The sequence below is a fragment of the Chaetodon auriga genome, chromosome 7, assembly GCF_051107435.1.
Source record: "Chaetodon auriga isolate fChaAug3 chromosome 7, fChaAug3.hap1, whole genome shotgun sequence".
Classification (NCBI taxonomy): domain Eukaryota; kingdom Metazoa; phylum Chordata; class Actinopteri; order Chaetodontiformes; family Chaetodontidae; genus Chaetodon; species Chaetodon auriga.
In genome coordinates, this window is record NC_135080.1 from 4,305,611 (window position 1) to 4,333,274 (window position 27,664).

At 41.2% G+C, this 27,664-nt stretch overlaps 1 protein-coding gene across 4 annotated transcripts in view; it reads left to right on the plus strand.

Moving 5' to 3' along the window:
• The window catches only part of arhgap42b (Rho GTPase activating protein 42b), a 56,888-nt gene that overhangs the window by 25,060 nt on the left and 4,164 nt on the right, over window positions 1–27,664 (plus strand). Inside the window, exons 4-22 of one of the 4 annotated variants that reach the window (XM_076735963.1) lie at window positions 8,932–9,003; window positions 16,819–16,920; window positions 17,138–17,248; window positions 18,517–18,621; window positions 19,448–19,577; window positions 19,959–20,059; window positions 20,633–20,742; window positions 21,291–21,347; window positions 22,883–22,961; window positions 23,256–23,295; window positions 23,599–23,661; window positions 23,790–23,864; window positions 24,544–24,628; window positions 24,821–24,879; window positions 25,538–25,643; window positions 25,898–26,057; window positions 26,350–26,500; window positions 26,781–27,182; window positions 27,459–27,615. In XM_076735963.1, the coding sequence (XP_076592078.1) occupies window positions 8,932–9,003; window positions 16,819–16,920; window positions 17,138–17,248; window positions 18,517–18,621; window positions 19,448–19,577; window positions 19,959–20,059; window positions 20,633–20,742; window positions 21,291–21,347; window positions 22,883–22,961; window positions 23,256–23,295; window positions 23,599–23,661; window positions 23,790–23,864; window positions 24,544–24,628; window positions 24,821–24,879; window positions 25,538–25,643; window positions 25,898–26,057; window positions 26,350–26,500; window positions 26,781–27,182; window positions 27,459–27,615 (2,165 nt within the window). The remainder of the gene's footprint in view (window positions 1–8,931; window positions 9,004–16,818; window positions 16,921–17,137; window positions 17,249–18,516; window positions 18,622–19,447; window positions 19,578–19,958; window positions 20,060–20,632; window positions 20,743–21,290; window positions 21,348–22,882; window positions 22,962–23,255; window positions 23,296–23,598; window positions 23,662–23,789; window positions 23,865–24,543; window positions 24,629–24,820; window positions 24,880–25,537; window positions 25,644–25,897; window positions 26,058–26,349; window positions 26,501–26,780; window positions 27,183–27,458; window positions 27,616–27,664) is intronic. The other 3 variants (XM_076735964.1, XM_076735965.1, XM_076735966.1) reach the window with 3 other exon arrangements.

Genomic DNA, 27,664 nt, shown 5'->3' on the forward strand with positions numbered 1-27,664 from the left:
TGATTGGCTTACCAACTACCCGAGTGTGTTATTCCGCTGGAAGACTTCCCGAATACTATCTTTTTAAAAAAGATTTCTGCTATAATTCCCCTGCTGATAACCCTTTCAGCAGCATAAAAAGAGTGAAAGTGGTTCAAGTTCTGCATGGATTGAGAAGGTTCAGCGCTGCTGAGCATGGATGGCATTTCGGGGTGGAGGGGCAGTGCCCTGATGTTGTGGCTTTTGAAGTGATGATCACAATCCCCGGGGAGGGAGCCTTTTATGGCTCTGGTGGAAAACAGATTGTGTTTTCCTGTTGTTGTTGAAATAAAAGGAAAATGAACACGAACACGCGAAAGCATGAACATTCGTGGAATTTTTTTTTTTTTTTTAATTCTTAAAGAAAAAGGTCAGAGGTGCTATGTGTGGTGTCAGGTTATAAGCATTTCTAAACGGTGTGGCTTTTCTTATGCCCTGTGCTACTCTTGTAAAGTTACTTGTTAGTTTCTGAGAGTTCATATTTGAATTATTTGTAAGTATGAACAAGACTCTTTAAATTGCTCAATGATCCTGGTCATGGATGACAAACTGAGAAACTGTTCAATGCACTAGATATGAATGACATGAAGTTACTATTTAGGGTCTAATTTTTCCTCATTTAAGTTTTGAATTAGAAAAAACAAGCTGGGAAAGCAGGAGAGATTTAGAGCTGTGTCTCAGATCAGAGCTTGGAAAAATTCAATAATCTGTAGCATCCTTATTTTTCTCTCTGTAATATGTGCAAGATACATAATGTGATTCCATTCTCCTTTTCCTGCTGCACGATGAGATGAACAACAGTCCCTTAAGTGCTGATTTTCTCCACATTTATTTCTCATTGTTGTGAGTTTTCCTTCAGTTTACAATTTCTTCAGCAGCCTTTAAACATGTACAATTGCACATAATTTGCCTCTGCCACAGAATTGAAACCAAATGGTATAAAGTCCGTGTCTGAGTGGCGTGAGGCATACGATGCTGCTGTTTTCTCAGAATTTAACAGTACAGTAACTCCGCTCTGTGGGTAACTTGTGTGCTGGCCTGTGAACTGAGGAATGTCCTGTTGACCCTGAAACAACAGTGTGAAAGAAAGGCAGTCTTTGTTCTTAGTAACATTCATGGTGGCTTGTTTAATGAAAGTCTGAAAAAGTATTTGGAACAGACAGTACCAAACCTTTGTGCTATCCACACCACAGATACAATGAACCTCAGTCAGCATGAGCCAAGATATCACTGTGTATATCATTATTCACCACAATAACACTTATTCATATGCTGAAATTCAGAATATTGAATTTAACCGGAGACTGCTTCTTCTGCAACACGTACAGCACATTATATATAAACCATGAATGCAGTATTTTTTTTTTTTGGACGTAAACTGAAATTCAGTCTTACAAAACATAAATAAATGTAACCTTTATACAAAAGGAACAGATGTTTTCTTTACCTTTGATGAGATTCATGACAGTACATTTAAGGTTTGTTATGTTAATGTGGGCACGGGGTTTCTTTCAGTAGCAGCTTAGTGAAGGATAAAGAAAATGGTTTTATCTGTTTATCCTTTCTCGGTGTATCTCTGTCTAATTCGTGTGGAGCTCTCACTTTATTTTCATGCAACAAAGAATTTGTGAAAATTCACACACACCTCAGGCACAGAACAAAACCCCTTCAATCCTGCAAATTTTCTGGCAAACGCAACCCTGGCCAGTTATTTCGACAATGCAAGCCATATTGACTTGGCGTGTTCCTGGTCTATCTCTAAATCACGTGTTGGCTGAGACAGACCAGGAGAAGAAATCTCACAGGAGCTGATGAATGTCACTGTTTTAATGCCCGTCCGTGCTGCACTGCAGCGATCCCTTTTCTTCCCGCTGCTCTCACTGTCTTTACGCTTTCTGCTTGTTATGTGTCACTTCAGTATAACAAGGTCACATATTCGTCTGATTGAAAGCATATTCTCTTCTGGTGTGAGCCGTCAGTCTGGAGACAGCTGTTTCTTGCAAAGTACGGAGAGCAAAGACAGTCACTAGAAGAGCTGTTTGCTGACATAATGTATTTCCTGTCACTCGTCTGTGCTAAGGAGGGACTGGATCCCACAGAGCAGAGGCGCTGGAGAATTTTTATGATCCGATACATCAGCCTGAAGCCTCACCCAGCATACATTAATTAATGCATGAAATATGGTACTTAAATATCTATATTACTTCAGTAGACAAATTATCTCGCTCAGTCAGGGTTCTCAGTAAACTCCGGCTGCCGGCTTTACTAACATACTGACAGCGAGCCACATTTTTTAGGATCCAATTGAATTTTTTATGATGACGGCTTGGCTTGTAAATGTTTAGTTTCAGAGCACTGGGACTGCAGTGTGAGGACAGCAGTACTTTTTGAAAGGCACCCTCCACATAGTCTGGCCCCCTCAAACACCTGAGTGACAGCAGAGCTTCCTGTTTTGACACACAGGTATCAGGAGTAAATAATGATGCCACTTTCAAGTTGCTGTCATTTCCCCCCTGCTGATTACACGTTTAATGTGATGTGCTTCGAGTTTATCTGTTCATGATTACAAAAGTTTCACTATTACACAGCTAAAAAATAAGTCTGCGCTGTTGTTGACGAAAACACAGGATCACAAAGCTTTGCAGTTGAGGTGTCAAAACATGGTTTTACCGGTCCTACATAAGTGTGAAGTTTTGTGAAAATTAAGAACCAAAGGACTGGAATTCCCAAATTTATTGAGAGGTATTTTGATACATGGACTAACATGAGACCTCAGCTAATTCTAATTAAATGGATTACAATTAAAAAAAGGTAATATAAGTTTCCTGATTCTGCTAATGGAAAGTCAGCTTTGCATTTTTAGTTATGAACAGTTGACAAACACACAAAGCTTGAAACCTTAATGTACTGTAACTCAAATCTGTGCTGCAAAAAAAAGGAGAGATTGGCTTTTTACTCATCATGGCTCCTCATTTGGAGAAAGCTGTTTAATACTCGAGGATAAACACACACAGATGACTATTCTGCAGCAGCCTCAAACTCTGGTATCAGGAAGCATTACTATATATCAGAGGCAACCGAACTGTACTTAAAACAAACAAGAGAAAACCCTCATGGGACCGGCGCACCAACTACTGTCTCCATTTCAGCGGCTGCCTCATATCCTTGCTTAACAGCTTACTCTCCGATGAAATGTGCTGGGCAAATGTGTCACATCTACTCTCACACTGCTCCGTGCCTCTGTCTGTAGAAGGTTTGTTTTTATTTCATAGCTAATAAAAGTTGGGGGAGGATGACTTTTCAGCTCGCTGCAGGTGCCAGCGCTGCACCAGATAAAGATTTAGCTCTGCGATGAGATTGTTACCCCCCCGCCACACACACCTCCCTCCAAAACAATCTGCAGACAGAAGTGACTGAAGCACACGGCTACTGCACTCCCTCTGTTAATAAAGGTCATGTCACACTGTCTCTATGAAATGGGACGTTTTATTCTGTCATCATGATGAGGGCAATAATGTTTATTATGCATTTAACACATTAATTAGGTTGTGGGGGCTTTGCTTACACCTGCTTTAATGAGTTAGGCCAGTTCTTTTTGGTTGTGGCTGCTGTCATTGTGGTTATTGGCGTCAGTGCTGATGATATTTTTATGTCACACTGCTGGCTATCATTAGCTGTAATACAGCTCAAGACGAAGACGTGCAGATGTGTGACGCTTTTTCAGGTTAGGAAAACACACCCATGTTGTCCCGCTCAAAGGCTCTACCAGCGGCACATGTTAACGTTCCTCGGCTGCACATATGGACGTCTCACTGCTGGATTTTACAGTTAATGCACTGACACAATCATAGATTTAAATCAGCCGCATTTCAATCTCAAAGGCTTTAGTTGATCATTCACACATGACGGTGAAACTTAGGTGAAGACCTAACAGGAAAACGTAATCATTGCCAAGACTGAAGGCCACTCTCAGTGTGCATAGTTAAATCAGTGAATTAATATTTATCACCTGTAGACCTCTTTATGGTCTCAAGGTGAGAAGACAACATTCATGAGAATGTTCTCGATTAATTTTAAACACGTGGATAGAATTACATGACCCTTAAGATAATCCTGCAGTATATTTTACTTATGGTTTCTCTACTGTTCTGAGATCAGTTACCTGAAAAACGTCATACTTACACTTTGAGAAGTCTCTGGCTAAATAACGTGTTTTGCCGCCCCTTGACTCTTCATCACTTCTGCTTATATTGAAAACTGAAACCAGTCAATACTGGCCAAAAGCCTGCTTGATGATATAGTTGTATGTATTAACGTACCATAAACATGGATGTACTAAACTGGCTACCTATAGAAAATGATGGGATATATTAGGACCATAATGTCGTTAGTTCATGTAAATCACATGTAAATAATATTTTTCTCATCAGATGTAAAAATGTCAGTGACTTTTTGACCCGTTTCTGTCAGAGGCTTTTACTTAATAGTTGGCAGATTTGAGCTGGCAAACACAGACTGACTAAACACCCACTTGCCACAGCCCAGTTGCCTTTTTCCAGAACACTCTTCTCTGCCTGGATCCACTTGGATATTGTATGTGAGAGTGAAGTTGCGAAACAACAACAACAACAACAAAAAAAAAAACAACAGCTTTTTCATTTGAATGTTGCAACATCGTGAGTGTGCAGGCTTCTCTTCAACCAGCAAAATGGGACTGGTGTGTATGTATTTGTGTTTGTGCTATTCATATGGATTCAGCTGATTTGCTGAGAAGAAGCCGGGCTTTTGGCTGCCTGTTTATTGTGAGGACATTGTCAAAACAGGACAGGCAAAAGTCTATAAAAGTTATTTATTACCCAGTTAGAGACTTACATACTGTAACCAGTGAGACAGAGCGATTCACAGTTAAATGCTACAGTGGTTATAACCTACAGGCATAAAAGAACAGAAACACATAAACAGATCCTCGAAAATGACATATACAGCCTACAGTACTGCACATGTGCTGAAATTCATCTAAAATGATCTGAAACACAATATACTTTATAATGTAAACAAAACAAACGTGGGTTTGTCCAAGAACGTGTGTTTTGAGAATACTATAGTGTAACAAGAGCTTATCTGTTAACATCTGTGTGAGTTCTGCTAATGTTTGCACACTGTGAAGAGAAAGTGTCAGAATATTCTGGATGTGTTGAGGAAGTTGTGGAAGAAAGGATATAAGGAAGATGGATATTACAGGTGTAATATCCATCATTTTATTAAATAGATAAAAGGAGCAGAGGGGATTACTTGTGTCTCCAAACTATTTAGAGGAGACATTCACATTAAAACAAATTCTGAAGATATTTTTTTGGCAGGTGTCAAAAGGCAAATTTCAGTCGGTACGCTTTGCACAGTACAATTTGGTCTGGCCTTGGTGGCATTCTAATCTGTCGCTGCAAATTAACCTCAGAGCAAGACTTTTGATCCACTTGATATTTGAACTGGTAAGAGCACAAGCAAGGGAGACACAGCACATTGACATTCCTCCCCCTATCTGGTAATGAAATTGCTTAGCGCTATTGCATCCTTTCAAGCATCACACTGTGCTCGTTCATATGGATTTAATCCTGTTTAGAGAGGCTGTTGCCGAGGGCATTCGGCGCAATGCCAGTTTGAAAATAATCCATTCAGTTTTAAATAAATTGGCCTCTTTCAAGTATGAATATCTCAATCATCTTATTGGAAATTAATAATCAAAACTAATCTGAAATCTTGAGCATTTGAAATCTTGACATGCTGATTACCATCTGCTTATATTCTGCATTGGTTTGAATATAACGTGCACTAATAATGTGCTCCACTGTTCATTTTGAACAGTTGATCATTGATTTGTTCTCATTCCATATCAAAGTGTAAATTTAAGGCTGATTGTGGTCCAGAAACATCCACACAGTCAGGTTTCAGGTAACAGTAATATTCTGAAATAATTCAACCACCAAGCCCACAAAAATCAAAACGAGAACAAGAATGATCTTTCTTCTTGCTGTTGTCAAGTCTAAATATTAAAGCATAATCTCAAAAGCATATAGTGCTGTATTATTCATTGCCCTGTCCATTCAACTGCGTGAGTGAAAAAAGCCAGTGGTATTAGAAATCTACATTTATAGCACGGTAATACCGCAGGCTCAATTGGACTGAAAGCATGGGAGATAAGACAGAGGAAATGACATTATCACACCGGCAGAGTAGTATAATTCTCCCTGTTGACACAGTAGATAACACGATGACTTCGATATGACTGGAGGATTATAACAGCTACATTTGATGACCGCCAAACGTCCTCTACGCTCCTAATGGCATGTCACTGGTAGCCAAATTCCTTGGTTTATCTTACTGATGTACTCTCTTCCTAAACTCCATCTCGAGATGCCCTATGATGCAGGTTTTGCTTGGTCATGTTGTATGTGAAGTGATTTCTACATACTCTGAAATTCATAACAAGCAACTGATCAGTTCAAATATTTTTCTTCATCACCTTTTAAAAAGTCTTCTTCGCATGCACAGTATACGCCCTCATATGTGGAACTGAACTTGCAGTTCACGTGATGAAAGTGACCTCGTGTGTCATCAGAGGCTCACAGTCTGTGCAATTCTTTTTCAGCTTACACTTTCTACCGTAGGGCTGTAAGTTACCAAAACCAAAAAATTTAACTATGACATGTAACAGTCAATAAGTCCATTATTACATTTGCAGTGATATGACACGTGCATGTGAGGTCATCTTTGCATGTGCCAACAAATAATTGCCATTTTGGCTAATTTAAACTCATCAGTGAACAATTTCCGGATGATTTCACTTTACTGGCTCACTTCTGTTTATTTGGTTCATGTGTCCATGTTTCCACTGTTTGTGGATAAATCAATGCAGTGCTTCGCCTCTTCTAAATGCACATGTTGCAACATTGCACCTCAGTTATTACGTTTACATGCACATTATTATTCGGGTATTACTTCGAACATGACAATAGAATTTCAGGGTCATGTAAACAGCATATTCTGTTGGGTATTCTGAATTGGGTTTTATTCTGAATGTGGCAGTTTCCAGTTAAGACATGTGGAAGATGCCGATATTACTCAAGTATACAGCGCCTTCCAAACATGCGTCTTGAATGGGGTTTTTACCGCAGACACACAGCCTGCCTTGCCTGTTTATGGTCAGCTCTACGTGTCGCCTGGCCAACAGCTGGGGTAGAGACGTATGCACAAAAGAAAAGCCCACATTCCTGGTGAGAAGGAGAAACACACCTACATGTAAATGTTAGAAAATATGCGCAAATATCCCAACACCAACCTTTTCAAGAAGGTGGTAGAACAAAGGGAAGAGGCAGGCTGTGTTTGTTAATCAGAGTATGTGCGGCTTTATGTAAACATGAATATCAGTGGAATGCTAATTTTCATTAGCCATGTAAATAGTTCAGTAGGAATATTGTCTTTTTCTGAATAAGGGCGAAAACCTGAATATTTTGTGCATGTAAACATAGTCAGTGATGGCACAAAACGATGATTCATACCATCTGAAATCCCAGTTTACTTCTCACTATAGATTAAACTATGGATGTTTGTTATGAGGGGAACAGTGATCGCACACACAGGATTAGGCAGCAGCAAATATTTGGAATTGTAATGTCGTGTAACCACCGTAAAATATGCTTTCAAGTCTGTCTGTATGTAAAGGACCACAAATATCACGGTGAAGTTAACGTGTATTATTACAACAAAGCCACAAATTTACACTACAAGCTTACAGCATCCCACAGCAGTGCGTTGAAGAGGAGAAGGAAACATTGCAGGCTCAGAGAGATTGCAGCTTCTTTTGAAGTCACTCGTTCTGGTTGGCTGATGGAGCTGACAGGGTTATTTTGGGACAATGAAAATGCACTGTGATTAATGGTTCAAAACAAAAACTCCATCCCGAGATGGTGCGTGTTCAGAGGACTGTAGCTGGGGACCTGATAGTCCATCTGAGCCGACACCTCTAAATTAGTGCTGGTATCATAGATGTATTATGGAGCTCAGCCCATAGTTTATCACATACACTCACCACACAGAATAACACCTTAAATCAACCTAAGAGCCATGTCATTTGTGACAGTGCCTCCCAGAGAGCAGCCCCACTGGTGTGATGTCATCTCAGTGGATGAAAGCCCATTCACAGGAAATTCAGAAGCACCTTAATGGCACCTTTCCGAAACGCTCGCTCTCGAGGACTGAGCGTAGACTGTAATTGGCACAATATATGTCACCTTATCTATTTCTGTCTGGAATGAGCTGGAAGAGGCTCCACGAGAGACCTTTTACTCCGGTCATGACGCAGGAGAGGTCACCAATATGGGGCGACATTGCTCAAACATTTAAATGCATTGCAGGCTGCCGCTGTAAAGCTCCCTCATCTGCTGGGCTGTGTCATATTTCAGTGAGGTTTGACAGTGCTGGTGCTTCACAGCTCACATAAAAATGCTCCATTTTCTTCTATCTAGCAGTACCATTGTTGAGTGCTCTATCCTCTATCTCTGCTGTGCTCATTTTGGGTACCTCACAGTAACACATTGTTCATTGTCACTGGCTTAAGAGATATTAATGAATATGATTGCTCCATCCTCCACTTGTGTTTGGTCTCAGTGCATCTGTATTTGACTCGGGCTGGATAATTCTCGGTGCTATAATTTCCTGTGTGTCACACACTTTTCTGGCACATTTGTAAAGGAGCTCCATTGTAATAAAACCGGATGACTACCAGATTAAAGGTTTTTGTGATATTTTTCCTTCTAATAGCCATTTTGAATTATTCAGGAGGTTATAGTAAGTCAGAATCCATCTTTCAGTCTGACATCTGTCTGTGTCTGTATTTTCCTTCATTTTTAATTTCAGATTCAGAACGCAGATGATGTGTTGATTACTCCCCTGGAAAAGTTTCGGAAGGAGCAAATTGGTGCTGCAAAGGTAAGAGACCACCTACGCACGCAATTAGCGGTTTCATGTGTTGAGATGCCCTCACCTCTCGTCCTCACCCGCTCCATCTCCCCAACAGTTTGTAGATCATTAATTAAAAATTAAATGTGACACTGCTAAGAGAAGTGGCATAATCAGACTGGTAGGGGGTATGAGCAAAGACGTCAGTTTGTGAGTGTTATTAAAAGATATTGAGTCGAAAAGATCATTACTTTTCAAGGGTGGTTGGCTTATGTTTGATTGAAGGTAGCACATTGAACTAAACAATTTTCTGCCTTTGGTAGACACATAGAGCTGTGGGTGTTACTTTCAAGAATAATTCAACACAAATTATATTTTCCAAATAACATGTGAGATTTTGAAAGTGTGATGAAAATGTGCAAAGACTGTATGTCGCCGTCTTCAGTGCTGTTTCTCCCTTCAAAGATAATCCTGCATGATCACACAGCAACTCCTTTTTTTATGCATTTATAATCTGACTGCTTTAAACTTGCACGATCTAAGATGTTGCATTGACTGTTTCTGTAATCAGATTACTGTAACCCTGTTGCATGTCATGCATTCCTCCCTAACCTATTGGATATAGAGGATTGATATCAGTAGGGGTTCTACAGAGCGTTGCTGGAGGGCATCCTGGTTCCACAGTGGATATGTTGTTGAAGCCGGAGTTGACTGCAAAGAACAGTGTGGGCTTGTTGCTACAAGCCATGCTTTCATTCCTGGCCAACGCAAAGGCATAAAATGAAAGCACGGCTGCTTGTTTGTGGTCATTCCCTTGGTGAGATCACACATGAACAAGCGAGGAGAGCTCAAGCCTTTCCACAGATCTCCCACTGAGTTTCTGAGTCCAGTGCTAACTCTACACTCAAACCTTTGAATCATTTGCACATCTTTACATAGCCTGAACCCCTGCAAGGGACATTCTAGCCTGAAATTCACACTCTCGCCCATCTTGATTTATTTTGCATGACTTGACTGCCACTGGTCTGCAAAAGTTGTTATTTTACTTTACTTCATTGGTGTCTTCACAATTCAACCTGCAATATGAAGGAACTATTTCTCTTCTCGGCACTGAGCCATAAACATCAATCACTGTCCCTTTTACTTGCCAGACTAATAACCATTGTCGCTTCATGTCTCAAACATTGTGAGACAACATGTGTCTACCGTAATGAAATAGCACATTTTGCTGCCATCTCTTTCTCTCACTCTCCCCCCATCACAGTGCTCAGTGTTATTGCACCGACTCTGTGTTTATAAAATGGTTTCTTAAAAGCTACAGCCCCTGTCACTCCCACTACCTCTTCTTTCCTCTGACCACTTCCTCCTAATGGCTCTCCCCTCCTACGGCCCATCCCCCGCTAAACATTAGCCCAACTAGAGTGAGATAAAAGGCAGACATCACGAGTGGCTGAGCAACTTTCCACTGTTCCGAGAATCTGGAGAGATCTGCAGGCTGTCTGACCCTTCCACTTAGTGAGCTTCATGTCTGAGAACGTCAGATGGACAAACGGGGAGCTCTTGCCTTATTTGGGTATGCTGCGAGTAATCCCACTGAGGTTACGTACCAGTGTATCAGCTTCTTAGGCACCAGCACAACACTTCCATGGTCGTAACACACCAGCAGATTGACTGCAGCACTACAGGACATATTAGGCACAGTCTGCTTCACACAAGGCTGAGCCAAATGTTTTGGAATAAAACCCTCTAACTTTGCACAGCGTATAACAAATACACATCGAGAAAACCACAAGAGTTCAAACCATCATGTCATGTTTCACTGGAATACGGACTCGCCATATGTGCTGCGTGCCAAACCGAGATGCAGAACTGAAATTATTGTTACACTTTTTTCGGTTGCAGATACGTTTGTGTGAGCTGAAAGTTGTGAACTTCCCAGAGCAAACAAGAATACTTTGAGAACAGAAATGAGGAATGAAAATCTGTCCTGGTTTCACTGTGTATCTGCCGTTTCCTGTCACTGCGTCAACACCGTCAGCTCCTCAGTTCTTCCACCGAATCGCTAACTGAATTCCTACAACCTTGACCTCAATCTTGGGCCTAAACTCCCACATAGACCTGCTGTTTTTCCACAAGTTGAAAACCATTGGAAGTAAACTACCTGAAGCTGGCTCCACGCTATTTGTGTGAGTTTGCTGGTTGTCTGATTTTTTTAAGGCCTTGAAATTTAGACAGACCCCAGGGACACTTTCTCAAGAAAGTACCGGGGGGTGTAAAACTGGTGGGTGGCATTCTTGCTCTCTGAAATTTTGACAGTATTATATTGCCTTCAAGGATCGTCAGCATTAGGGGCACGATAGGGGTCCCCCCACCAGCTCAGTGTGAAGAATCAGTGCAAACAGACCCAGATGGGAGTCAGATGGCCACTGATAATTTGAGCTGTCCTCATCCTACAAAGGGTGCACAGACATCAGATGATTTTTGGCTAGTTATGGTCTCCAGAGGCAGAAATGACATTTACATTCATGCTGTGAAATTCCAAAATATGCCAACCAAGACGCTGTGGAGTAGAAGGATCCTTTAAAGTGGTTTGAGGATATGCTTGCCAGCTGTGGGCAACACTAAAACTTTCCAATCATACAAATATGTACAGTACATTTTAATAGTGTTTGATTAACCTTGGGATGTTGTGGTAAGTCAGTAGACTCAGAAGTACCTATTTCATGCATATTCTCCCCATGTCTCTTAAATCTTGTTGCCAAAAAATAGGGCAGGGTAAAAGCGATCATTAGATAAATTTTCAGTGGAGCTGAATTGTGATGATATGACTCTGTTGTGTTATTGCTCTTGGGGATGTATGGTAATGGCCACAGATTTAGTCTTCGTAATACCACCAGAAACCTTCAAATATTACACATTGTGACTTTAATTATCAAAATTGTAGTCAATTAATTTCTTGTCGATCAACTAACCTAACCCTCCTCAACTAAACGATTCACCCTGGCTGTGATCATAGGCATTGACAACAGTCGCCCGCTGCACAGCAGAGTTATCCCAGCTGTATTAAAATTCGGCACCAGTCCAACCACCAGACGATCAAAGATGAAATTGATGTCCTGGAGATATGCAAATCATGTTGCATAATAAACTTTGCGGATTGTCAGTTAATTTATTATTGATTAATCAAAGAGATGCACACTGCAATAAGGCAAGAAAACTGCAATAGACTTTGAAAACATTTCACCTAATAATGGTGAGTAAAAACTGAGTTAAGATGACAGCTCTGCAGATGGCGCTCAGACTCAAACGTTATGCTGCAAAAACCACAATATGCATGAATAAGGTGATGCAAATTAAATACATTTCTTTCTATTATTCTCATTTCTGCCCTGTAACTTTCCTGTGTGCCCTACCCAATAAAGCAGAAACACCATTAAAACAATCTTTCAGAAAGTAATTGCTTTTTCTCTTGATGACCAGAATTTCACAAGGCAGTCCTTGAAAGGTCGGTCTTTACCTGTTCGAAGGCTGCAGCCATCCATTCAACTTCTTGCCTTTTGCAGAAGCAATATATATTAAATACAGTGGTTTATATACAAACAGCAGCATCACACACTCTAACTGAATAAAAGGTGAAGGGCCTGAAAGTATTTTAAGTCAGCAGTGTTCTGCATTAAATTCATTGTGTAGTTTTGAAATAATTAATTCACAGTGATATGAAAAACAAACAAAACAAAATGTTCAGCTCTTTACATCTGTTTACATCTTTTCACATAATCTTCTTAACAGATGATTGGTTCTTAAGGACAGCTGATCTCATTGTTGTGTTATTCCGGTCTTCAAGTCAGGTTTTGAAGCATGTGCTGACATAATGGCTCGCGGTTTTATTGCGTTTTCTTCCCACGTATTCGCTGAACACAGCACTGAGTTTCCATTTCAGGTCATTCCCTCTCTGTGGTGCATCTTTCCTGTCAGCCTTCACTGTCTTTGGCTTTAATAAAGCCAAATTGTTGTGAAAGTGATCTTCATAAATAAACACCAGACTGATCATTAGACTGCACACTGTAATGAAATGCATCCCAAAACAAAACAAACTCTTTACTCGCCCTTATTATAAATATCTGGATCTATTAGAGGATGGCCTCAATGCTGACATTAAATAACTTCCTGTTACCTCAAACATAATTAGGCTAGTCAGAGGGAGCTCCTCAGTCATGCATTTAGTCAAGGGCAACACAGACCAGTGATACCGCCCAGAACAAAAAATCTGATGTGAGTTTCAAAGGAGTTTCAAATGTAGTTTAGATCTGTATTCACGCTGGGCTCATCCAAAGCATTTTCACAACATAATGATGAAGAAGCTTTTCAAAGGTGGCACTCAAGGTGGCGCTGTAACAATCAAATATACGTGCAATTATCTTGAAAACCGCTTGACTTACAGTCAAAATTCTCATATTCCCAATCTCCTGTGACAAATATACAATTCATATAGTTTCTTTCTATTAGAATTTTTCTTTGCTTAAAGTGCTTGTGCAGCAAAAACTGTACAGAATTGCCAGGCGATTTGCAAAATCCACCCACTCAGGCACATATAATGACACTCATTGACCTCAAGGTGACGCTGTAATAATTAAGTTCACGTTTTCACAATTATCTTGAAAGCGGTTTGGCCTAGAGTCAAAATTTGTTCATCATTTTAATCTCAGGTCAGGCTCTGCTGCCCTGAAAAACTCAATTTTTTGCAATTTTTCACAATCTGCTTGCACCCAGATTATTGCCGCTTGTGGCTATATTGTGCTTTTATTTTTATTACTATAGATGTATTACCATGTTATTATGTGTCAGGGAGAGCACAGACACTGATATACTGATTAAAGCTTATTTTTATCCAGAGCTTTGCAGTGTACCTCACACACACTAAATCTGTTCTATTTATAAGCCTGGGTATTTGTTTTTCAACTCTTCAGAAGCAGATGTTTGTAATTATTTCGTGTTAATTGGCCAACTTCTTGGTGTGTGTGATGTCTCCTCAGGAAGTGGGATTTCAGGTAAGGAGGGAGACAATTTTTGGCTTTGCAGCAAAGTAACTGAACTCAAGCTGAAATCTCGTGTTCCCTCTGCCTCCCCTGTGGAAGTGAGACCAGCTCATGTGAGATGGAGCATCAAAATAACCTGGCTATTGCACTATTATCGTCATCTCGGACCCCTGCTCCAATTAGCTTTCTCTAATGAGCTCGTTGCGATAGGTTGCAGAGTTCTCCCTTTCATGTCACTGCTCAGAGAATCCATTTAAAACGAACATGTGGTGAAATATGCTGCACGTGACGCCTTGTGAGTCATTGATGTTTGTATTATTCCAGGGTGTTGGACGGAAGTAAGCAAGTGGAGATAGTGTGCGATATCTGGGCTTCTTTCCACTATACACACACACAGACACATTCGACCTCCCTTGCCACTTACATCTGTTACCATGGTGATAAGAGGCTCAGAAATGATGGCCCTGAGGCTCGTTAGGGCCAGTGTCAAAACTGGCAATGTATGGCTAGCGTCCAAATATTCCTCCTGCCGTCTTCATGCCTGTTCCCAGCATCCTTTCTTTAGCAAATTGAGAACACCTGACCAGAAGAAAAGCTGCCTGCAGTCATCCCTGCAACGCTATATGAGCCATTAGCAAACTCACCCATGCTACAGCTGGTATCAAAGCGCTGTTAACAGCAACATAAGACTTGCCAGTTGGAAATTCCAGCACGGAGGAATCTGCATCAGAATATTCTCTTCCTGCATCTGATTTATTCATGAGGACGAACAAAGCAATCAGATGAGGAAATCTCCCAAGTGGTAGGTTCATGTGTGTTTTGTGCACCGCAGTGTTGGGAAGTGCTTTGGCTTGATCATTTTCCAGCCAGCTGATTACTCTGGGGTGCTGGCATTAGTTTGTGTCCAAAAGCTTGTGTGCTTCAGGGTGTGTATCTATCCACATCTATGTCCTCTGCCCCCACATGTTGGCCTTCAAAGACTTATGCCCACAGCACTCCCCCCGTCTCGAGGAAGATCGTTGAATTTAAATCACTCATATTCTGCTCCGATTGCACAAACATATCTGAGGGAGGGTGGGGTTGGAGTGCACCCGCCACATGAACAAAGCAGCAAACACCTGGTGTTCTGCTGGGGTATCATTACAGCAGCACCGGTTTATACACGTCCTGCCTGGATGAAAACAAAGCAGGACACTTTAGGTGACTTAATCAGGCTGGCTCTGCCTCACCGACTCGCTGCAGCTCTGAGTCACTCCTCGCTCTTTGTAAGTGTGAAAGAGTTAGTCCAGACGTACGGAGGAGTTTTTTTTTGTGAGGAGCTTTCGAGCACGCTCACACTGGTCAGCAGTGCAGGGAGATTCCTGCTGTGACTGCGGGGCTCAGCTAAACCTAAAGCTCTTAATTTAATGTGATCCCCTGTGTGCCTGTGTGTGTGTCTGTGCATGTGTCTGTGCACTGCATGAGTGTGTGTGTGTGTGTGTGTGTGTGTGTGTGTGTGTGTGTGTGTGTGTGTGTGTGTGTTGATATTTTCCCCAGGGCTTCGGCTGTATGCGTGCTCACAAAATAATGTCACGTCAACAGCAGTCACAATGGCCGACAGTCAGCTCCTTTTTGTTCTCTAACAAAAAAGCCTCGATCATTAAGGGAAATTTATTTCCTGTCAGCGTGATATCATATTTAATCATGTGTTTATTTTCCTATCCACTTGCTTATTTTCTTTTTGTTTCTGCATGGTGAGCATATACAAAATTGATTTTCTTCCCCACACCTGAAAAGATCATTCCTGGGTCAGACATGACAGGAAAGATGGAAATAAGATGCTACTACATGAAATTATCTATTGATTTTTGTCCTGTAATTGTAATAGTTATGTAGGAGGGTTACACCGTCTTGTGGTGAATTCCTCCAGCATGTCTGACTGCTGTGTGGGTCGCTGAGGCAAAACACTCTTCTAGGTCATATCAGTAGTGAGTAGATTAGACTTGCTAAATTTCAGGGCCATGGGAATGAAAACAAACAAGCAGGATCTGGTTACATTGGCCATTTCCTCACGCTTCCCTCGCCCCCTTCTTTATTCCGTCCCTCCACTCGCCCCTTTATGAATGTTTGCATAGCGAGATGGGCATTAAGTGGGCAAAGCTTGCTTGAGAGGTCAGACTTGCAGATGAGACACTTCAATGCCTTCACACAGACAGGTTCTCTCTGCTTGGGCAGAGTTTGATTAAGAGGAAGTGCATCTTATTTGGGGTGAAATGTTCAATCTCTTTGTCCATATACTTTATAGATGGGCATGTGGCATGAAAAGCCCATTTCCTGTTCCTTTCTGAAAGCCTTCTGGGACACTCTGTCCGAATCCTGGAACTCGTGACCGTAGAGCTTGACTTGTCTTTTCAGGTGGAGCATAGCAACAAAGGAAAACGGAAACCGCATCCAGCCAGTTCGGTCTGATGACAGTACAAATGCTCCATGCTATTGATGATTTCCAGTCTTATGTATTTTGTTGTGAACTTATGTCCCCAGCAGGGGCACTGTGAGAATAATAGCATATATTTCTCATAAGCCTTATTGATAATGCATAGTCCTTACTGACCATGCCAACGCTGTCTTCTCGTCATTACGCAGTCATATGTGCCTTTATGACCTGTAATAATCCATTGGCAGGACTTTTAAATGACGTGTGGCAAACGCCATGTGAAATGTAGCTAGACCTCCATCTAGTGGCAGTTCAATCACACACACCCACATCAGGAATGCAGGACACATTGCTGGTAATGTTTAAGTCTTTCATGTGCCTTGTGCACCTTTTTAGGAGGGGAAGAAGAAATTCGATAAGGAAACAGAGAAATACTACTCCACACTTGAGAGACACCTCAACTTGTCATCCAGAAAGAAGGAAGCATATCTGCAGGAGGTAAAAACCAAAACAAATGTTCTGATCCCCTACATGTCTTTGAATAATGCAGTGTCTCCTAAAAATAAAGCTATTGTTTGCGTGCTGCTGTTTGCTCATTACTTCTTTAAGCTCACACTGTTTCCAGGTGGTGATGCAAACATTAACTCTCTGCCCACACAGTTTCGACCCATGTCTTTGTTAAGGCACTGACCCCGGTTTGTTTGCTCATTCTCAGGCTGACACACAGATTGATAAGGAGAGACAACTATTTTATGATGCGTCCCTTGAGTATGTCTTCAAAATACAAGAAGTGCAAGAAAAAAAGAAGTTTGAGTTTGTTGAGCCGGTAAGAGAAGTATCACTTTTACATATTTTTGTGCTCAGTAAGTGCTGAGTGCATATTGAACATGCAGTAATTGCTTTGCCTTTTTTTCTGTTTATCTAAAGATTAGTTTAAGTGGCGTACCCTCAAAATAGCACAGAATTTGCTTACTGCTCATGAAAGTGGCTTTTTAAATGTCTTGTCTCCCCTTCTGAGTGAAGACAGGCACAATTATACATCTCTCACAGGTATATGTCTACGCTTGTATATTCCACACATTTGTCATCTGCAGCAACCTCTTTGTAATATAGTTGATCCATTTGGGGAAAGTAGTGGGTAAAATTAGATGAAGTGGTTGTTGTCAAACAAAACAAGATGAAGTGCAAGCGCAAATCAAAGCCCCCACCTTACAGACTCATGGAGTCAATTCTAACATCTTTAGTGGAGAAGTTAGCAGGAAGCATTAAGTTCTCCAGGTGTTAAATGTCTGGGAACGTGAGATGGGAGCAAAGTGGCTGTTTTAAAAGCCCCCCTGCCCCCATTTGTTTACATTCACCAGCAGGTCACCCAGAATGCAGGCCAAAAATGTAAATCTCCAGGCAGTGCAGGGAAAAAATGACAAGGCTCAACCTTGCCTGTGATGATTCTGGGCACAGATAAGATGGTTCATCCTTGAATATTTGATATGCCAAGCCTCATCTGAGAAATAAAATCAGTGGATGTGTGTGAGAATATGACTGAGAGCATCTCTATATTTGTGGGATCCTCCATGCTAGAGATAACATGAGTTTTTTTCCTCCACACAGACTGCCAGTACTTTTTTCCTTAATGGTTAAGGATGTTTGTGTTATGCAGAAAATAAGATCATTGTAGAGAACTACAGCTTTTCTGAAACCCTGCTTTTCTGTCCTTCATCTTACACGCAATATTTTAAATATAAAATCTAAATGTTTTATATTTTTTTTACAAATTACAGCCCTATATAATTAGTAGTTAATTAGATTTTAAGTGACAATCTAATATGTACATTATAATTATAGTTTTAGGACAGAATTAAAGCAAATTCTTTACTTTTTAGGCAACAGTATTAGAACTAAATCCATAACTGAAAAAATCATTACAGATGACTCCTCATGTTTTAGTGATACTAAATGATAATTGTGTGATCATAATTTTGTCAATTGTTGCTTCTGGTGTTCAAATGCACATTTTATGTTGCAGTGTATCTTTTTAAAATGTGCTTTCTTGTTGATTCAATCAGTAAATCGCCCTTAAACATTGTTCCTCTCCAGCTCCTGGCCTTTCTTCAGGGCTTGTTTACGTTCTACCACGAAGGATACGAACTGGCTCATGAATTTGAGCCATACAAACAGCAGCTCCAGTTCAACCTACAGAACGTAAGTCTTTACACCTCAGGGTTTATACGCAAAGGCAACCAGACACGTAATCAGATTCTGCAGCTTATCATAGCCCGACATAACAAGCAGAGTTTTCACAAATGGATAGCTGTGTGATTAAATGAGATTCTTTGCTGTGCAGAGGATCAATATTTTCAGAGTTGTATTGCCAGCAGTTACTGCATGCCATTCAATGGTACTGTGTCAAAAAAAAAAGAAAAAGTTAGTCGGGAGTACAACTACAGCTGCTGCCATGCCCCCTCTTTCCATCACCATGACCTCACCACTTGCAGCCTGAGGGCCCAAATTTCTTTGTGACCCAAAGTGTCAGCACAGTTGCCCTGACGATTTCCACTCTGTAACCCTCTCTCCATGTCATCAGATGCAGAGAGCTCTAATGAGAGCTGGGGAGGGTGAGGCTGTCTCAGCAACTCTCTAGTAGGGGAATGAGACTGCCTCATGCTGACCCTGCTGACTCCAAAAAAGAGGATTCCTGGGAGCATTAGCAACTGAGCCTCTACCCTAATTCTGGACCACTTTATGTGCATTCTTCAAATTTAAATTTAACTTATTGGAATTAGATGCTGTGTCTGTATTTCCAAATGGTTTGCCAGTGTGTTAGTTATTCTTTTTTCCAGGTGTTCCCATGCAGCTGCACAAATATGAAGCATTTGCCATATGTTGGATATTTTTCCTTTATTTATTTCAGTCCTGAAGTTGGCAAAAAGGGTAGTTTTGAGAGGAGAAATAACAGAAAATAAAAAGCTGATACACAAGACTTCCTGTGTTGATGCAATTACGAGCCAATCCTGCATTCTCTGTGCAGACACGAAACAACTTTGTGAGCACCAAGCAGGAAGTGGAGAAGCTGATGAAGAGGATAAGGTCTGCAGATCAGGACTATAAACCCCCAGGCCAGTGGACGATGGAAGGCTTCCTGTATGTCCAGGAGAAACGTGAGTCTTTCGAGCCGGGCTCCCAGCCAGCCAGGCTCTCTCACACTCCCCCCCACCCACCCCCTTCCTCACTCATAAGTGCATGGTTTTACATCCATCACCATAAACATGTCTTGAGTTCTCCCAGGCCTCTGCAGAAGAGATCCTCTCACACAGAGCTCATAATTCATCCTGTTTACCGATTCACTTTGATGTGCTCTCAAACAAGGGGGGAGATACCCAAATGGTAGATTTTTATCAGCAGTGATAAACAACTTTTGATTTATCACACTGTAATTTCAAATTGATTTTCAGAAGTCTTTCCAGAAGCTCTGTGATTCAGAGAAAAAATATTTTGGCTCAGCCACCATTTTCATTTCCTTATTTATTTTTCTGTCCTAGGTCCTCTGGGATGCACTTGGACACGTCATTACTGCACATATGAGAAAGGCAGCAAGACCTTCACCATGAGCAACACTGAAAATAAGTCGGCTGGGAAACAGGTAGTTTAGTTTCATTTAGTTTTGTTTAGTGTAGCTCAGTTTTCTTGTTAAGTTCAGTTTAGTTGCACATACAAATGAAGAAAGCTGAGAAAAGACTGAGCAAATATAATTCTGTGTGGGTGAAACAAAGAACCCCCTTGAGGCTTATAAGAACGTCTCAACCCAGAGGGAAAAAAAAAAGATGACAGAACTATGAATTGGGCACAGAAAACAAAAGACTTGTTAACTCAAGGCGGACAAAAATGGTTCAGAGATAGCAACATCTGCAAATAACAAGAAAGAACTCAAGGAAGTAAAATAACCTTTTAACACACAAAGTTGGGCTGTGTTGTTTTGTACACAGTCAACTGAACAGATGAGTGAAAACTTCACAAGGCCTCATACAGGCCATTATTATTTCATATGTATTAGATCAATAAGTTTTGGCGTTTTCTAACAGGATGGTCGCATTACTGTTTTTCGACTGTTAGAAAAAGGGAAGAATTAAAGAAGAAGGCTTCACATGCGCATTACAGTTTCTATCATTTTTCATTCAAATCTGTATGTATTCATGTATGGTGCGTTTATTTTCAGAATGGTCTTGTCCTGAACCAGCCAGAGATGTTCAAGCTCAAGTCCTGCATTCGGAGGAAAACCGATTCCATCGACAAGCGTTTCTGCTTTGATATCGAAGTGGTGGAGAGGTCTGTGACTGTGTGAATCAGCTGCATTTCCCTCGAAATGTCTTGTCACTTACATGGACTGAAAACACTGACAAAATATCCAATTTAAGACTTTTACCACCGTCCCTGGCATGTCAGCTTGTTTGAAGAAAACAATTAGGAAAAACAGTTCACTATTTTAAATATTACCTTTCTATCAGAGCAAAAGTCACCCACATGGAGACAGAAGGCCTTTTTTTTTTACAACTAACATACTTAAAGACTGATGAAGCGCATGTGGGATGTTTTCTTCTCATACATTTTGAGTTTTATTAAACCCAGTAGATACTGGCAATTAACCCAGATTATCTTGGGAGTACTCAGCATAGCAAGAGCTGTTCAGGTTTGATTAACATCTCCAAAGGCTCCCTGTTTACCAGTGTTAGATGTTTTCAGCTCTGTTTGTGTCCTGCATGTTCCTCAAGTCCCCCCTCCCCTCCCCAGACTCTTGTTTGTTGTATGTTCACAGCATCGATATTTACTCCATTTTGAACCCATTCCGTCTTTTCTCTGTGTTCATGTCAATGTAGAAATGACATCTATCGTGGAACTCTTTTCAGACCGCTTCAGTTTTTCTGTAAAGTCCGGTATGTGAACTGACCAGTGCTGCCCTTTCAGAGCAGTTGCATGTGCTGCATGTGTGCTGCTAATCATATCATTCACTCAGTCTCAAATCTAAGCCTTGTAATGAATGACTGTTGCCTTCTTACCACTTCACAAAATCAGATGTCTCCTGGTCAATATGGGCGAAAGAACGCAGATATTCTATTATATATATATTCTTAAATTATTTATACTTATCTGCAGTCACTCAAGTAATACATTGATTTATGTTCTTCTCTGAATCATTTGATCATTTTGTCTCTCTTTAAATTTTGAAATCTTTTAGCTGGATGTGAACATGACTGATCTGTATTTAATGTTGCACCGGGGAACAAGTTCAACTTGGCTGCCTGCTGATTAACGGTGACTGCATTAATCAAGTCATATGTCACGAGAGCTTGATATGAGCTCATTATTGTGAAGTGTACTTCAGAATATACAGTGAGCTCGTCACTGCGTGTTATTGTTGCACAGCACCAGCGGGGCCAGCGCTGCTCACCCTCAGTGAGCGTAGCTGAGCGCGAACAATAACTGCAGTTTATTTGCAGGACAACTCATTTATCATAAACGGAAATGCCCCAAGGTGCTTGTTCCAACCACAAGGACAATGTGGGCCAAGCTCCAGTCAGTTTCAAGCTGATCCATTCATCCTCATTATAATAAACATGCTGTTGCATCTATTGTCCAGCCAAAGTCCGGCCAACCATCTCAGAAGCTCATTCTTAAAGGGTTGGTTCACCCAAATTACAAAAGGAGTATTTAGCCATGCAGATAGTTTTATTTTATTTGGCCAGATTTTGATAATCCATCTCCGAATAAGACAGATAGCTGAATTAGACTAACATTAAAAGAGTTGCCTCTCATTCTTTTAAGTGTTTTCAGTGTTGTGAGCATCACAAACAAAATGCTTTCCAGCTCCACTGTATTGGAGCGGAGACGTTAAGATCAGAGGCAGATATCTCAAAACCTAGTCAAATGAATCCAAAACTACCTGCATGGCGAGATACCCCTTGAGGTAAGGTTAAAAATGAATTCATTTGTTGATATTCATCACAACACATGCAACTTGACATGGCTCCATGCTAGTACTAACTATCACTACTGGGTGGGGTTTGTTTTTGTTTGCCGGTATCATCACATAATGCTATCATTACGTCCGATAGCAGTGCTGTGAATCAAGTGCAAGTAATGCTCAGGACAGTCTCAAGCTATGCAGCACACAGTCAGGTGAGACGAGAACTGCTGTGCTGTACAGCACAGATGATGGAGGTGTGTGCATGTTGGGTGCAAAAAAAAATGAATCACTCTAATATTAAGCACATGTAGCATTTAATTGGGAGTGGAATGTGAAGCACCGAGCCAACCAAGGGCACAGTTTGAATTCAAGCATTTGCACATGAACTATTTTAGTCACACTAGTCCTTTTATAGTGGTTTCAGCCAGTGTAAACATGGTCTGTCCAGGGGCCCCAAGGCAATGAGATCAGACTGAGACCAGCTTTTCTCTGAAATCTTTCCAGGCATGGCGTTATGACACTGCAGGCACTGTCAGAGTCCAACAGAAGATTGTGGCTGGAGGCCATGGATGGCAAGGAGCCGGTGAGCTTTTGAAATATTCATTTTGTGCTGGCTGCTGTTTGGCCAGGATGCTTTTTAGTTGTTTGTTTGACAGGAAAACAACACCAAAACTGAATTATTGGTTACTTGCACCCTCTTCTGGTGGGTCTTTACAAGAAACCATGACCTCACCATCCACTTGTGCTAAAAATAGGACAGCCCACTTAAAGCAAAAGAACTCTGGGAAAATTGTCTGACATAAATCTCTTCTTTGTGGGATTTTGTGTAATTTTAACCAAAGGCTCGCTTAAGTTTTTTTTTCCCCACTTTCTCTAGATTTACAACCTGCCAGCCACATTAAGCAAAAAGGAAGAGAGTAAGTGTTTATTTGTCTTTTCTAAGCTCCTTTTATTGTTGAAATACATACATTCTGCTTTGTAAGGCTTCTAAAATCTCCAACACACACATATCCAACACATTGGTACCTATAGCTATCTGTGTTCATTAACACAATTCCTTGACTTGCACCCACTCAGCTGACAGAGCGGAGCCTTCCAGCACAGGGGTTGTATCTTATTAGTTGGAGCTCAAACGTAGGGCACAGCTTATTGTTCCTGTGTGATGTGTGGTTAACCGACAGTAATTGACATGTCGACCCTATTCTCGTGTTGTATTCCAGCATTTCTTAATGAGGCGGGATTTAATTTTGTAAGGAAATGCATTGACCTGGTGGAGATGAGAGGTGAGGCGTTTGAATCTCTCAGCTTTCATTTGTCATTCATTAGCGAGCATGCCAGCACATTGCATCGGCATAAGAAAATCTTTGGTCCTCGTTCCAGTGCTTTAATTTCCTTTTCCGTTACCACACAGGCATAAACACAATGGGACTGTACAGAATTGGAGGGGTCAACTCCAAAGTGCAGAAGCTGATGACCACGGTCTTTTGTAAGTAGCCTTAAAATCAGAAAAAACAACATATTTTACCCCTCACAAGTCAGCAGAACAGAATCTACAAATGAAAACTGTGTTTAAAGGAACTGAAGATGAAATTGAAAGTATTATCATTGTTTGTCAAGGCTTGAACTGTAGTGCTTTTTCTGTCCTCTGTACTGTTTGTACAGTATTTAATTATTTTCTCACATGCCATTTAGCTAAACTAACAAACGCATTTCTGTAGTGTCAAAATACCTAAATTTTCATAGTTTTTAAAAATCTACTGTATGAACAGCTCACTTTTTTCAACCATGTCAAGCTGGAACTAAAGTGTAAGCAAACACAATGTGACCCAGCAGAGTGAGGAAAGAGGTCCTCCTTGTGGTGTGACAGTGTAACAACCATCTGGCCTCATGTTACTCATATTACTTTATTAGATGACCCACGGTAATCCTGTTTGCATACATTTGAACAGGAAATGTCTGAATGATTGATTAAAGGCCCTCTAAAGCTTAATCTCCATCTCTGTGAGACAGCACACATGTCCTCTGTGAGCTTACTTTTATTTCAGAGTCAGTGTTTTTAATGCTCCTTTAGCAGCCTGTCATGTCATGTTAGGTTGTGTGGGTTTCTTCACTCAGTTTACAGTGTGCTGTTGTGGTGCTATAAAAATAAAATGTGTGTCCATTAGCATCCAAGGCACCGGTGGATATGGACCTGGATCCGGAGACGTGGGACAACAAAACTATCACCAGCGGTCTGAAGAATTACCTCAGGTCAGCTCGCCCCACCAGCTGTGTGTCTTTAGCTGTCAGGAATCATCATTACCTCCATCATGCCTCTTTTGAAACCTCCCCGGTGTTAGTCATGCATTCGGTGTTGCCAGTGACTTACAAAGGAAGGTGGCTGCATTCAAAATACCAAAGTCGTTCAGGAAATAAATGGCAACCATTCTTTTTATTCACCAGGTGTCTCTCGGAGCCTCTAATGACCTTCAAGCTCCACAAAGATTTTATCATGGCAGTCAGTAAGTTATGAAAAGTTACGAACAGCTATGACATAATAGATGTTTTACCAGCCGCTCCATTTACTTTATGATCATACAGGAAAGAGAGCTTCTTAAGTTAGCAGAGCGTGGCAAAATTCAAAACACACACCACTAATCAAGGATGCATATCTGCTTAGTGTAGAAATTGTTGTTGTTTTTAAACCAAGATTGTAGTAAATAGGTAAAATGTGTGCCAGAGGACAGCATATTTGAGTTTAAAAATTCTGTAATTTTAGATTTATTTTGGATCAGGCTGGATTTCTCTAACATATTGTGAATTTATATCCAACCTTTTTGAGGGGAATTGAGTTTGAACTGAGCTGCATTTCAAAAGTATTCCTTTAAAATGAGATGAGTTTTGTGGGCACTGAATCTGGGCACTGATGTGAGGGAAATCAAATGAGCAAAGATTGAACTAATTAAGTAGTTTCCATCTCAGAAAATGCCTCCCTGCCATATGCGTGACATAGCTCTCATTCAGTGTCAAATTGAGATGTTAAGTTGGTTTAATCTGTGCTCATTTGCTGATTTCTACACCTCTGGATATACTTTCAAAAGTCAATAATTGGCAGCTCCACATTTTCTGTGCAAGTATATGAGCTTCTTGATCATTTTATATCCATTTGCCTTTCCTCAGAGTCAGATGACCAGAACTACAGGGTTTGTGCTGTCCATGCTTTGGTTCATAAGCTGCCCGAGAGGAACAAGGAAATGCTGGAGTTACTAATAAAACACCTTGTCACGTACGTGTTCCTGAAATGAGTCAGTGACACTGCAGCCTTAAAAAAAGAAAAGCTCTATGAAAGGAGATGAAAATTGCTGAGAGTCATTAAATTGTCGTCACAGTTTGGGGATAACTTAATGCATCTGTGGGTGTCTCTAAAACTGTCAGTATCTGGTAGAATGAAACTGAAAAAAAACACATGGTTTGCAGAGGTTGCATTGTGGGTGTATCAGCATCTTGTACTCGTGTCATGCCCATGTCCTCGACCTGCAGAGTTTCCACACAAAGCCAGTTCAACCTGATGACGGTGTCCAACCTGGGCGTCATCTTTGGGCCCACACTGATGCGGTCACAAGAGGAAACTGTGGCTGCCATGATGAACATCAAGTTCCAAAACATTGTGGTGGAAATACTTATCGAGAACTTCATCAAGGTGACTCATCTTTTGCCGTACAATATGCTTGTAATTCTACCTGCATTATACCAATTAATTCTTACTTTTAAAGGTATTTTGTTGCAAAGCTCAAAGCATTTCCATGTTTGTAAGTACAAATTTATGGGCAAAATGGTGTGCAATTTTGTAATGTTTAGCAAAACAGATACTGAGTGTGACCCTGCATGCAGACAGGTTTTTGTAAACCCAATTTAAATACCAGTGTGTTGGTGATAAACGCACGGATTATGTATTTGTGTTGAGTAATCAGTACTCCTTTGTCGACCTCCAGATCTTTCACCAGCCTCCGGATCCCAATGTGCCTCTGCCTCAACCCCAGAGCCGGCCTGGCTCTCGCAGGAGTAGGGCCATCTGTCTGTCCACGGGGCCCAGGAAGCCCCGTAGCCTCTACACCCCAACACTGTGCCTGGCAGATGCAGAAAGTGAGTACCAAAGCAGTGAGAACCGCCACAGGTTATCACACCACAATTTCGCAGAACCTGTCAGCGGTCTTTAATATCTATCAGACATTTGCACACAGTCTCACTGCATTTCTGAGCCATTCAACTCATATTTGGTTGCTTTTCAAATGGAAAGCTAATGTAACCCATCCAAATGAATATTATCTCTTCAGAGAAAGGCATTATCACGCCGCCATAAAGTAACTACAATCACTTCCTCATTCAGCAGGTTTTAATGAGGGCCGTGTATGCCTCTTCTCTGGTCCCTGCATAGGTGACACTTTCAGCAGTAGTCCAAGCAGCACCCCCATGGGCAGCATGGAGTCTTTGTCCTCCCACTCCTCTGAGCAGAACAGCTCGTCCAAAACAGCTTCCTCTGCTCCGGTCAAGGACAAGTCAGTCCTGGACCTCCGCCGAACGCCATCACAGCACTCCAATGGCCCCAGAAGCGCTGTATGCATCAGCAGCCCAGAGTCCAGCTCCAGGGAGGATGCAGGGCGTACAGATGGAGAGTCAGAGGACGCCCTCAGCCTTTCCTCAGTCAGCATTGCACCCAGGCTGTCTCCTGCCCCCAAAAAAGCCCCCCACTGCCGCACTGACCTCAGACCAGCACTGCTGAACCGCTCAGCTGCTCCCTCTCTGAAATCATTGCATATTTCTGAAGGTAGGTTACTCATCAAGTAATGCAAGTTTAAGCTTTCCTGTCATTAGATCACTGATATTGTTTCCCTTTGGAGTAATGTAGTGGAAAGAAACCTCATGAAAGTGTCGTTTCAGGACAGAATTCATAAATTTGATAGTTTTATTTTCATAAGGTGTTCCTCCTGGACTGACAGCACCCCCTCGACTTAAGCATAATGAATTATTTCAGTATCAAAATGAAGTGTCTTTGTAACATTTACACAGAGGCAGGAGTTATTATTTGTATGTCTCCCTCAAGGCCGCAGGAGCTGCTCTGGATCTGTCCAAAGTCTGTCAACACTGGAGCCCAAGGAGAGTTTAAAGCCTACTGAACACCCAGACCTTCCTCCAAAACAAGTGATCCGCCACAGGATGGACACCTCAGTCAGCAATGGTTACCAAAGACCTGGCTCAGTGTAATGGGTTTTTAAAAGCTAATCATTTTCTCATCATAGCCTACCGCTG